The sequence below is a fragment of the Zingiber officinale genome, chromosome 7B, assembly GCF_018446385.1.
Source record: "Zingiber officinale cultivar Zhangliang chromosome 7B, Zo_v1.1, whole genome shotgun sequence".
NCBI lineage: Eukaryota > Viridiplantae > Streptophyta > Magnoliopsida > Zingiberales > Zingiberaceae > Zingiber > Zingiber officinale.
The window spans coordinates 38682689-38695383 of NC_055999.1; the positions used below are offsets into that span (position 1 = coordinate 38682689).

At 38.7% G+C, this 12695-nt stretch overlaps 1 protein-coding gene across 3 annotated transcripts; it reads left to right on the forward strand.

Annotated features, from left to right (window-relative positions):
- The first annotated feature begins 686 nt into the window (after window positions 1-686).
- LOC122005689 lies at window positions 687-12250 on the forward strand. 3 transcript variants are annotated; one of them, XM_042560812.1, is made up of 3 exons: window positions 687-6004; window positions 6397-6904; window positions 11376-12250. In XM_042560812.1, exon 1 carries the CDS (start codon window positions 3758-3760, stop codon window positions 5288-5290), a length of 1533 nt encoding a protein of 510 aa, XP_042416746.1. In that variant the 5' UTR covers window positions 687-3757; the 3' UTR covers window positions 5291-6004; window positions 6397-6904; window positions 11376-12250. The 3 variants fall into 3 exon arrangements, with proteins under 3 accessions (XP_042416746.1, XP_042416745.1, XP_042416747.1); XM_042560811.1 differs by having other exon boundaries at window positions 687-1438; window positions 2329-6904; XM_042560813.1 differs by having other exon boundaries at window positions 687-1182; window positions 2329-6904.
- The last annotated feature ends 445 nt before the right edge of the window (window positions 12251-12695 follow it).

The window sequence follows — 12695 nt, forward strand, 5'->3', positions numbered from 1 at the left end:
ATTGGACCCTGGTTCAATCGATCGCCCGATCGATTGACCAATCTGGACTTGACTCTACCTCAAGTCCAAAGTTCCAAACCCAACTTCCGGTCAACCGTGACCTATTGGGTCTCCATTCCTAGCATTTGGCCACACCCGACCAACCTCAAACTAGCCTTCTAGCCTCCTCCATCAGCCTTACGCCCCTCGGATATCTCCCCATCCTTCACGCCTTGCCTTCAAGAGCTTCCTTCGGCCTCATCCTAGTTGTCGGGTCTTCCTTGCCAAGTGATACCAGGACTTACCTTGCCAAGACCACATGCTTGGACTTTCCAATTGCCTGGCTCCTCACCATGACTTTCTCCTTTGCCAAGATCACACTTGGACTTTCCAACTGCCTGGCTCCTCACCAGGACTTTCCACTTGCCTGGCTCTGCACCAGGACATTCCAATTGCCTGTCTCATCACCAGGACTTTCTCCTTTGCCAAGATCACACTTGGACTTTCCAACTGCTTGACTCCTCACCAGGACTTTCTCCTGCCTATTGATAAGCTATGAATTGACATATTAATTTTGGGTTAATATTTGGTGTTCTTTATATATTTGCACATGTTTAATTCCAATTTTGATTATATATCCCCAAACAAGGTTTTTATGAGCTTTATGATGTTTTTCCATCTTATGCGTGATTTATTCCTCATTTTGTTAATTTGGTCTTGTAGGGTACACATGGACTCATGATTCAAGTGGAGGTTTAGTTCACTCAACCAAATGGAGTAGTGCAAGGCCACCTTTGGGCTCAATTAAACCTGGATTCCAATGGATTTCAAGGAGCTTAAACCCAAGCTAGATCACACATGAGCCTTAAACCAACTTAGGGTTCAATGAGCCAAAACCCTAGGTATTTAAAGAACATTTTGGCACGGTGAACAGTGAGCTCACTACTGTTCATCGTGTCGTTTCTCTTTCGACGGCGCGAAGCTTGCTCCCTTCCTTCTTCCAAAGCTTCGAACCAACTTGTCTTAACCAGCGTGGAGTTCCTCAACCTCCGACGATCAGATTTCGACCATCAGTTTTCATCAGCGAAGCGTTTTGGCGGGCGGGGCACTGTAGCTGCGAGCTGCGATTTTCAGCTCAGACCAGCGGCGTTCTTCTGGTTTGAGCCTCCATTTCTTCACAGGATTATCGGCGGTGGTCCTCCGGTAATTCTGAACCCTTTTCCGACAGCACTTCAACGTTCCTTGCTCCCTTCATCAGCTCGCGACTCCAACTTCAGAAATGCAGCAGCGTGCAGCAGAAAGCTATTTCAGAAACTGACCTAGCTGATGATTTGTGAGCTGATACAAGTGAATCTGAGTTGTCTCGAGTTCAAGGACACCATCTGACTTCTGTTGGAGTGTTCTTTGCAGATCCTTGTGTGACGGCAAGGAGAAGACGAATTTGGTTCGAGATTTGGGTGTAGGGATGTTAGATTTTCTTTGCAGTTTGTTTCTAGCTTAGGTTTTCTTATTCCTGTAGATTTGTTTCTGAATCTGATAGTTTATAGTTTGGATTTAGTTGTAGTTTCATTTTCTACATGAATCTGATATGCTTAGTTCTGTTTTTATGTGTTGTTTAGTTCTGTTCGTGCTGCAGAATTGCTGCAATTCTGTTTTCTTCATTTGAGAATTGCTTAGAGAATTTTTAATGAGATTAAGTAGATGTAGTGTTAAGTTCTTATTAAGTTCTGTGTTGCAGAGAATTAAGCTGGAATTCTGCATTCTGTTTGGCACTAGTTAAGTGAATTTAGTCTCGAATTTCCTTTTTGGTATTCTAAGATTAATTCTCTAGTTTTGTTTAAGATGAATCCAGAATGTGCAGGTTTCAATTATTTCAGCTAATTTAAATTCATAAAGTGAAGTGTGTTTGAAGTGTTTGATTTCCTGTTGGAATTGAAAGTTATTTCTGCAGTAGGTAGTTACTTTGTTAGTACGTTTAATTCAGTTCTCATTTCACATTTTAATACTAAACCCCAATTCACAAACTGAAACCCCAAAAAGATGTGTTCCTAATCCGAAACAACATGATGCAAGCATAATCCTCGGAAAATTTGACTTGGGCCTTTTACTAAAACATTGTTTTGTGTAGTTGTGGGTTTTCGATCTGAACATTAATTTGGGAGTTTATTTGTGACATCAATTAGAGAGCTTACCAAATTTTAGCACCGTTGCCAGGGATGCTTAAAACTTTGCTAGAATTGTTTGTTTGTTTTGGATTGTGAATAATTTTCTCAGCTTTAGTTTGCTGATTTGTTCTGATTTTATTGAATATCTACTGAATTTTGATTGTTTATTGGCTTGCATGACTAGGTCTTCCTTTGCAACATTGCTTGAATTAGACCCGGAGATTAAAAGAACCTTTTGGGCTTTAAGGAGACAAGCTAGGTCAGCAGCAACTTGTGAGAGCAGAATTTCAGAGATGGATAATCAGATAACAGAAGGGGATCGAACTATGAAAGAGCTTGCAGCACCAGATGTGGCTTATAAGTACTCATGCATCACTTATCCATATTTGGCAGGAGATTTTGAACTCAGATCAGGACTTATTCATCTGCTTCCCAAATTTCAAGGCTTATCAGGAGAGGATCCCAACCGCCATCTACATGAGTTCCATGTGGTGTGTTCAACCATGAAGCCACAAGGGATTTCAGAAGAAGACATTAAGTTGAGGGCTTTTCCATTCTCTTTGACGGGAGCAGCTAAAGACTGGTTATATTGCCTTCCAGCTGGATTCATTACAAGTTGGATTGATATGAAGAAAGCCTTTTTGGAGAAATTTTTCCCATCTTCTAGGACTGCAACTATCAGGAAGAGCATTTGTGGTATTCAACAAGTAGTGGGAGAGACTCTTTATGATTATTGGGAGAGATTCAAGAAGCTGTGTTCGAGTTGTCCACAACATCAAATTAGTGACCAGCTCCTTGTTCAATATTTTTATGAGGGTTTACTTCCCATGGATAGGAGCATGATAGATGCAGCAGCTGGAGGAGCCTTGGTGAATAAGACTCCAAATCAAGCAAGAGAGCTAATTTCAAATATGGCGGAAAACTCACAGCAATTAGGGAGTAGAGCTCTTGGTACTAGAGTGGTTAATGAAACTCATTTGGTTTCAACTGAACAACAAGAAATTAGGAACAATTTGCGAGAATTAACTTCTCTAGTAAAGCAAATGGCGTTGCAAAATTTGAGTCATGTTTCAAATTTTCCTTTACCAATGATGAAGTTGTGTGAAATTTGTTCAACTCAAGATCACTCTTCGAATCATTGTCCTAATCTACATCAAGATGAATCCGTTGCAGCCATTTCAAGACCTCAATTTCAGCAACATAAATATGATCCCAATTCTTCAACATATAATCTGGGATGGAGGGATCACCCTAATTTGAGGTATGGGAACACATTTTATCAGCAGCCAACACAAACTTAGATTCATCTGCCATATTATCAGAATTCACAAAATCAGCATCATTACCAGAATCATCCAGCAAGTCATTCTCAGCAATTTCAGCAATATTAGCAGCCTCAATTTCAACAAAATTTCAGCCAAAATCAGCAATTTCAACCATTCCAGAATTTCCATCATTCAAATACTACAAGTCAGCCACAGTTTCAGAATTTACAGAATCAGCACACACATTTCCAGCATGTTCAGCAACCTGTGCAGAATTTCCAGCAGCCAAGTAGTACAAATCAGCACCAATCTCAGCTTGCATTGCCTTCTTCGACAAGCCCAAGATCAATGCAACCTCAGCAGAATTTTAGCAGCTCAAAAATTGAGGATTTGATGCAGCAAGTGCTACAACAGAAACAGCAAATGATACAACAGCAGCAACATCAGCAGAGGACTGATACAACATTGCAAAACATTGAAAGGCAGATTGGGCAGCTTGCTAGCAACATTAATCAAATGCAAAATCAAGGATCTGGGCAATTACCTTCACAACCGACTCCCAATCCTAAAGGAAATGTGAGTGCATTAACTCTTCGAAGTGGTAAAACAATTTCAGACCCAAATTCGAATTTTTTAGCTAGATCACAGCAAGGCATATCCAGGACAGCTTCAGATTTGACTCCACAGAAATTGCAGAATTTTCCAGAAAATTCAGAGCAACCAGATTCTGCACAGCATGGGATTACTGGAGCTGATCAGCAACATTTAAATCAACCTACAACTTCAGATTATGATCAAATTGATGGAGCAGATTTCGGCTTGGATTTTACTCCAACAGCAGCTCCAAATTCAGCTCAAAATTCAGCACAGAACCTGGGAAATTCTGGGCAGAATCTGGACAGAACTTTTAACCAGCAAGAAGCCAAGCATTCCACTCCATTACCTTTCCCTCAAAGAAGTGTACAACCAAGAAAAGAAATGGGGGAAGAAAAGGCTAGGGAATATCAAGAATTGGTGAAATTATTCAGCAAGGTTGAAGTGAATGTGCCTTTGCTTACCATGATTAAGAAAATTCCAAAATATGCCAAATTCCTAAAGGATCTTTGTGTGCACAAAAAGAAATTAAAGGGGAATGAATTGATAAGTATGGGAAAGAATGTCTCAGCATTACTTCAGCCAGTTCCTCAGAAGTGTGAAGATCCAGGAGTTTTCACCGTGCCTTGTGTTATAGGAGATTGTATTTTTGAGGATGCGATGTTAGATCTTGGAGCTTCTATTAATGTGATGCCTAAATCTGTTTTTCAGTCATTAAGAATTGGACCTTTGCAGCCTACAAGTGTAGTGATTCAGTTGGCCAATAGAAGTCAAGCACACCCAGCTGGAGTGATAGAAGATGTATTGGTAAAAGTGAGGGAGTTAATTTTTCCTGCAAATTTTTACATCTTAGACATGGAGGGTGATGTGCTTGCAAATAGGGCTCCGCTTATTCTTGGACATCCATTCTTGAAGACTGCTAGAACGAAGATTGATGTGCATGCTGGAACTCTTTCTATGGAGATAGGAGATACAGTGGTTAGATTCAGCATTTTTGAGGCTATGAAGCATCCTAGAGAGGATCATTCTATACTTAGCGTGGATATCTCAGAGGAGTTTGATGGCATGGAGTTCTTGTTAGATATTGATTCAGACTTAGAGGTTTCTGATTTTGATCAAGAGAATGAATTTGTTTCTTTGTTGGAGGATATTTTAGAGGTGGAAGAAAGTGGAAGTTTGAGTGAATGTGTAGGGGATTGCTTAGGAGAAGCATTACCCCTAGGATCTTTCAGAGAGGAAGAGGTATGCGTAGGGGATTGCTTAGGAGAAGCTCTATCCCTAGGATAGCCTACAGTTGACCCAACATAGGAGGAATTGAAGCCATTGCCTCAGCATTTGAAGTATGCCTATTTGGGAGAAAATTAGCAGCTACCTGGCATCATAGCTCAGAATTTGGAACCGGATCAGGAGGAACGATTGTTAGAGATTTTGAGACAGCATAAAAAGGCCATTGGATGGACTCTGGCAGATATTCCTGAGATCAGTCCTTCCATTTGTATGCATAAGATTCACTTAGAGGAGGATGTGAGGCCAGTGAGACAGCCACAGAGATGACTAAACCCATTGATTTTGGATGTTGTAAAGAAGGAGGTGACTAGACTCTTACAGGCTGGCATCATTTATCCGATTTCTGACAGTAAATGGCTCAGTCCCATCCATGTGGTTCCGAAGAAGTTAGGGGTGACAGTGGTAGCTAATGAAGAGAACGAACTGGTGCCCACGAGAGTGAAGAATTCCTGGAGAGTATGTGTGGATTATAGGAAGCTAAACCAAGCAAGCCGAAAGGATCATTATCCACTTCCTTTTATTGATCAGATGTTAGAGCGGCTGGCAAGTAAATCCCATTATTGTTTTCTTGATGGGTACACTAGTCATTTTCAGATTTGCATCGACCCAGAGGACCAGGAGAAGACTACCTTCACCTGCCCTTTCGGTACATTCACATATCGTAGGATGCCATTTGGATTGTACAATGCTCCAGGTACTTTTCAGCGATGCATGGTGAGTATTTTTGGTGATTTATTAGAGCATTGCATGGAAGTATTCATGGATGATTTTTCTGTTTATGGCTCTTCTTTTGATGCATGTTTGGAAAACTTATCTCGAGTTTTAAGTAGATGTATCGACACAGATTTGGTTTTAAATTTTGAAAAGTGTCATTTTATGGTAGAGCATGGCATTGTTTTAGGTCATATAGTCTCTAGGAAAGGCATTGAAGTAGACCCTGCTAAAGTTAGTGCTATATCTTCTTTATCTTACCCCGTATCGTGCGGGAGGTTCGAGCTTTTCTTGGCCATGCAAGATTCTACAGGAGATTTATTAGGGACTTCAGTAAGATTGCTCTACCCTTATCTCAGCTACTTCAGAAGGATGTTTTGTTTGATTTCGATCAGGGGTGCAGAGAGGCTTTTGACAGATTGAAGGAGGCTCTTACTTCAGCACCTATTATCAGACCCCCAGACTGGTCCTTACCTTTTGAGTTGATGTGTGACGCTTCAGATTATGCAGTGGGAGCTGTACTGGCACAGAGAGTGGATGGAGCACCACATGTTATTTGCTATGCTTCCAAGACTTTGGACTCAGCTCAAGCAAACTACACAACAATAGAAAAAGAGCTTCTTTCTATTGTTTTTGCTTTAGATAAGTTCAGATCATATCTTCTTTGTTCTCATGTGATTATTTTTTCTGATCATGCAGCTTTGAAGTATCTCCTCAAGAAGCCTGATGCAAAGCCTAGATTAATCAGATGGATGCTTCTGCTTCAAGAATTCGACGTAGAGATACGTGATAGGAGCGGGAAGGAGAACTTGGTTGCAGATCACTTGAGCAGGATTGAAGGAGACTTGGACCATTCGGCCATTGATGATGATTTCAGGGATGAGCAGCTTCTACAGCTGCAAGGTGAGTCTCCATGGTATGCGGATCTAGTGAATTTCTTAGTTGCACATGTTTATCCCAAACAATTTTCAAAAGCTCAAAAAGAAAATTAAAAAGTGATTCAAAATTCTATGTTTGGGATGATCCTTATTTGTGGAAATTTTGTAGTGATCAGATCATTAGGAGATGCATACCTGACTCTAAGTTTCAGTCTGTACTTACTTTTTGTCATTCTTTTGAGTGTGGAGGGTATTTTGGACCACAAAGAACTGCTAGGAAAATATTAGAATGTGGTTTGTATTGGCCTACCATTTTTCGTGATGCTTATGCTTTTTATCGATCATGTGATAGGTGTCAACGAACTGAGAACATAGGACTTAGAAATGAAATGCCTCAACAATTCATATTATTTTGTGAGATTTTTGATGTTTGGGGTATTGACTTTATGGGTCCATTTCCTGCCTCTTTTGGATCTGCATACATTTTATTGGCAGTTGATTATGTTTCCAAATGGGTGGAGGCCATTCCCACTCGGACTGATGACTCTTCTGTTGTTGTTAGTTTTGTCAAGTCTCACATATTTTGCAGGTTTGGAGTACCCAGGGCGATCATAAGTGATCAAGGGTCTCATTTTTGTAACAGACACATGAAGGCTTTGCTACATAAGTACGGGGTTACACATAAAGTTTCTACATCCTATCACCCGCAAACAAATGGGCAAGCAGAAGTGTCTAACAGGGAGGTGAAATCAATTCTTGAAAAGACTGTGAGACCAGATCGGAAGGATTGGAGCAAAAGACTTGAAGATGCACTATGGGCTTATAGGACCGCTTTCAAGACCCCTATAGGAATGTCTCCATACAGGATTGTGTATGGAAAAGCTTGCCATTTACCTGTGGAGATTGAACGTAGGGCGTATTGGCGGTTAAAGCATGCAACCTTGATAGTGATACGGTTGGAGAAGAAAGAAAATTGCAATTGCAAGAACTTGAAGAGATTAGATTGGAAGCCTTTGAGAACTCACGAATTTACAAAGAAAAGGCCAAGAGATTTCATGACAAACAAATTGAAGTGAAAGAGTTTCAAATTGGTGACAAAGTACTTCTATATCGATCTCGTCTCAAATTGATTAAAGGTAAGTTGAGATCTAGATGGGAAGGACCTTATTGTGTTACTAATGTTTTCTTTTATGGAGTGGTTGAGATTCAGGATATGTCTACTGGCCGGATTTTTAAAGTTAATGGACAAAGGCTTAAAAAGTTTCAGGAAGAAGTGAAGGGCTTGGTGGTGGAGGAAATGGAACATGTTGATGCTATCTACCCGAGTTAGAGGGGAGTTTCACTTTATCTTTTGTTTCTTTGCAAATTAATAAATTTTAGGTGTAGGTAGTTTTTTTTTTTATTTGTTTAGGTGAAATTTCGGTTTCATTTAGAATTTTCTTGCATAAATAAATTTTGAGTTATATTAGTAGTTTTTATTTTTGCATAGTTATAGTTTTGCACTTTAGGTGCATGATAATTACCATTTCTTTAAGCTTGATAGTCTTTGTTTTAGGAATAAATGGTACTTCCTTCTTTTAACATTTCCTTGTATCATTTTAAGGGATTTGAAAAGGGATGTTAAATTTGATTATCTTGTTTAAAGACTTTATTGCATGAATGAACTCTAGGATTGCAAGAGGTTGATACTAGTGATGGATTCTTGATTTATGAAATGGTATGATAACTTTTATTTACCTAGTGAGGTTTGAGCCTATTTGAGTGATGCACTTGTAGCTTATTTCACTCTAGAACTTGCTTTAAATCTATTTACTACCACTAGAATAATATTAAGTCATTTTCATGAAGGTTACTCCATTGTCACATTGCCCTCACCTATTTTTGCTATTTCTCTTGTCATAAATCATCATATCTTTATTCTTTTCTCATGTTTTATTTCTTTGGATGTGGTTATCTTGGATGATATGTGATGATTTTATTTTGGCCGGGACGGACAAAAGAGTAAGTGTGGGGGAGGTGTGTAATTGAAAATTGAGTTCTTTTGTTTTGGAGGAGAATGTTTTGATTGAGAAAATGAATTCTGCAGAATTAAGTAAGTTCAGTGGATGAAAATTGCTGTGTTATTGTGCCAATTTTTTATACATTTGAGTGTTTGATGAAGTATTAAATCAGATTAGAATTATGGAAGATGTGAAAGACTGCAGAATTCAAGTTAGTGCTGAAACGTTGTATCAAGTTTTGTATCAAAATCAGAATGCAAGATTTAAAGTGAAGGAAGTTTAGTTGGAATTTGAGAAGATGTGGTAACAAATGGTATGCAAGAATTTGGTGTATTTAATAGTGAGGTAAAAATGCAAATGCAGAATTCAGAAAATTCTGAAATTTAACAGCAAATGCTAAAGTGAATTGATGTTATTGGAGATAATTGTTGAAGCTTGAATTAAGTCAACTGTAATCTCAGATGAAGATATCAAGAGTTCAAACCTGAAATACAGAATTATGTGTGAGGTTTAAGTGCTGAATTGAGAAGTAACAAATGGGACGTTAGCATAAATAGCTTCTACAAAAATGCAAATCAATCACTGACAGCTAGGCAAGACAAGGCATTTGGTAGTGTTTGAAGGCTGAATTGTGGTGAATGAGAGGAGTAAAAGAAGACAATGACAGCTCTCAAATTGGGAAGTGAAACTCAATTCAAAGAAGATCAAGGGGAAAAGGTGCTGGAATGAAAGGGATGAGTATAGTGCAGAATTTTCAGCAAGTACAGATTGTGCAGAATATGACAATTTTTGTGCCAAATTGGGATGAAAGTTGTGATGAACCAAAGCTGATGGAAAATAGAAGACCTTTGGATATGCATTGTAAAGGTTCTGAAGAGGCAAGATGAAGAAGTGTTGGAAATTTTTAAGGCTTAACAGGGGCAGGTTGATACAAAGTTCAGCATTGAAGAAAAATTGAAATCAGTAATGATAGTGCAGAATGAAGTTTAAGGGGCTACTGACCAGAGCAAAATCTGAAACCTAGCTGCTACTTAGTATTGTTAATTGGTTATCTTTCTTCTCCAGAGTTTACAGGACTTTTAAACAAGGAATTTGAAAACAAACAGGAAAATAAAGCTGAAAACTGAAGAAGATTGAACCAAAATTGCAGCTTGAAGTTTTGGACTATTATTGCAGTGAGGAAAAGTAAAATCTAAGCTGAAATTTTTGTGCCATTGGAGAACAAGAGGTGGAATCTTGAATTCGTACCATTGTTGAAGAGGATGACAAGATAGAAGAAGTTTAAACCTGCTGATGGATTAAAATGCTGAATAGTTGGTCCATAAGGAAGTTGCTGATTTGTATCAAGAATTTTTGCCATTCTGATCTGTATTGGATGGGAGTTTAACCATGTTGACTCATAATCAAATGAACTTTCTTCCGAGTTAGCTGGAATGAATTGAAACAGTATCAGCAGAATTTGAGGACAGTGAATAGTTGAGTTTGGAAGAAGACTATTGGAATTGCAGACTGATTTCAAAGATGCTCATTTCTGTATCTAATTTTCGGATTGAATCTTATCTGAATGAATGAGATTAAAGGACTTTGAAATTTAATGTCAAGTGAGTTATCTCAAGAGTTTGTCTGCTGAAATTTTTGCAAAGGAATCAGATTATGCGAGGTATCAGATTATGAATTGTGAAATTGAATGAAAAGAAGAGCTGAAAAGTAGGAGCTGGACTATGAAGATACAAATGAATGAAGAGCTCAATTTGGTTTAGTAGTTAAGACCCAAAATAAATCAGCCATGCTTGACCGAAATTGAACATCACATATCATTCTAAGTCCATGTCTTCCACCTTGAGTTGAATTTTATCTTTCTATTTGCTCCATTAGCATTAATTCTTTCATTTACATCTGATTTCGATCTCTTTTCCAATGGTTGTAAATTTTCATGAATGTGCATCTTAATATCTGTGATGGAGGTTGAATTAGATGAAAAGCAAGCTTATGGTAGTGGATTTGCTATGAGTAGCTTGAGTGAGCTCCACCTTTGCATGATTTGAGAATAGAAAGAGAGCCGCTTCAAATTACCTTGTGAGAATTAGGAATGTTATCATTTTCTATTTTATTCTTGATGGATGAATTTACTAAGTATTGAACCAAGGTGAAAATAGAGGTCATGAATGTGTGAGTCTATGAAACTTGATACTTACTTGTAACTTCCTTTTACTTTCTTTTAGATATGATCAAGAATAGTTAGGAGAAGGAGGTACCATCTTAGTTGATATTTTGGTGGGCTCACTTGCACGAGGCGTGCAAGAATAAGTGTGGGGGATTTGATAAGCTATGAATTGACATATTAATTTTGGGTTAATATTTGGTGTTCTTTATATATTTGCACATGTTTAATTCCAATTTTGATTATATTTCCCCAAACAAGGTTTTTATGAGCTTTATGATGTTTTTCCATCTTATGCGTGATTTATTCCTCATTTTGTGAATTTGGTCTTGTAGGGTACACATGGACTCATGATTCAAGTGGAGGTTTAGTTCACTCAACCAAATGGAGTAGTGCAAGGCCACCTTTGGGCTCAATTAAACCTGGATTCCAATGGATTTCAAGGAGCTTAAACCCAAGCTAGATCACACATGAGCCTTACACCAACTTAGGGTTCAATGAGCCAAAACCCTAGGTATTTAAAGAACATTTTGGCACGGTGAACAGTGAGCTCGCTAATGTTCATCGTGTAGTTTCTCTTTCGACGGCGCGAAGCTTGCTCCCTTCCTTCTTCCAGAGCTTCTAACCAGCTTGTCTTAACCAGCGTGGAGTTCCTCAACCTCCGATGATAAGATTCCGACCATTAGTTTTCATCAGCGAAGCATTTTGGCGGGCGGGGCACTGTAGCTGCGAGCTGCGATTTTCATATCAGACCAGCGGCGTTCTTCTGGTTTGAGCCTCCATTCTTCACAGGATTATCGGCGGTGGTCCTCCGGTAATTCTGAACCCTTTTCCGACAGCACTTCAACGTTCCTTGCTCCCTTCATCAGCTCGCGACTCCAGCTTCAGAAATGCAGCAGCGTGCAGCAGAAAGCTATTTCAGAAACTGACCTAGCTGATGATTTGTGAGCTGATACAAGTGAATCTGAGTTGTCTCGAGTTCAAGGACACCATCTGACTTCTGTTGGAGTGTTCTCTGCATATCCTTGTGTGACGGCAAGGAGAAGACGAATTTGGTTCGAGATTTGGGTGTAGGGATGTTAGATTTTCTTTGCAGTTTGTTTCTAGCTTAGGTTTTCTTATTCCTGCAGATTTGTTTCTGAATCTGATAGTTTATAGTTTGGATTTAGTTGTAGTTTCATTTTCTACATGAATCTGATATACTTAGTTCTGTTTTTGTGAGCTGTTTAGTTCTGTTCGTGCAGCAGAATTGCTGCAATTCTGTTTTCTTCATTTGAGAATTGCTTAGAGAATTTTTAATGAGATTAAGTAGATGTAGTGTTAAGTTTTTATTATGTTCTGTGTTGCAGAGAATTAAGCTGGAATTCTGCATTCTGTTTGGCACTAGCTAAGTGAATTTAGTCTCGAATTTCCTTTTTGGTATTCTAAGATTAATTCTCTAGTTTTGTTTAAGATGAATCCAGAATGTGCAGGTTTCAATTATTTCAGCTAATTTGAATTCATAAAGTGAAGTGTGTTTGAAGTGTTTGATTTCCTGTTGGAATTGAAAGTTATTTCTGCAGTAGGTAGTTACTTTGTTAGTACGTTTAATTCAGTTCTCATTTCACATTTTAATACTAAACCCCAATTCACAAACTGAAAACCCAAAAAGATGT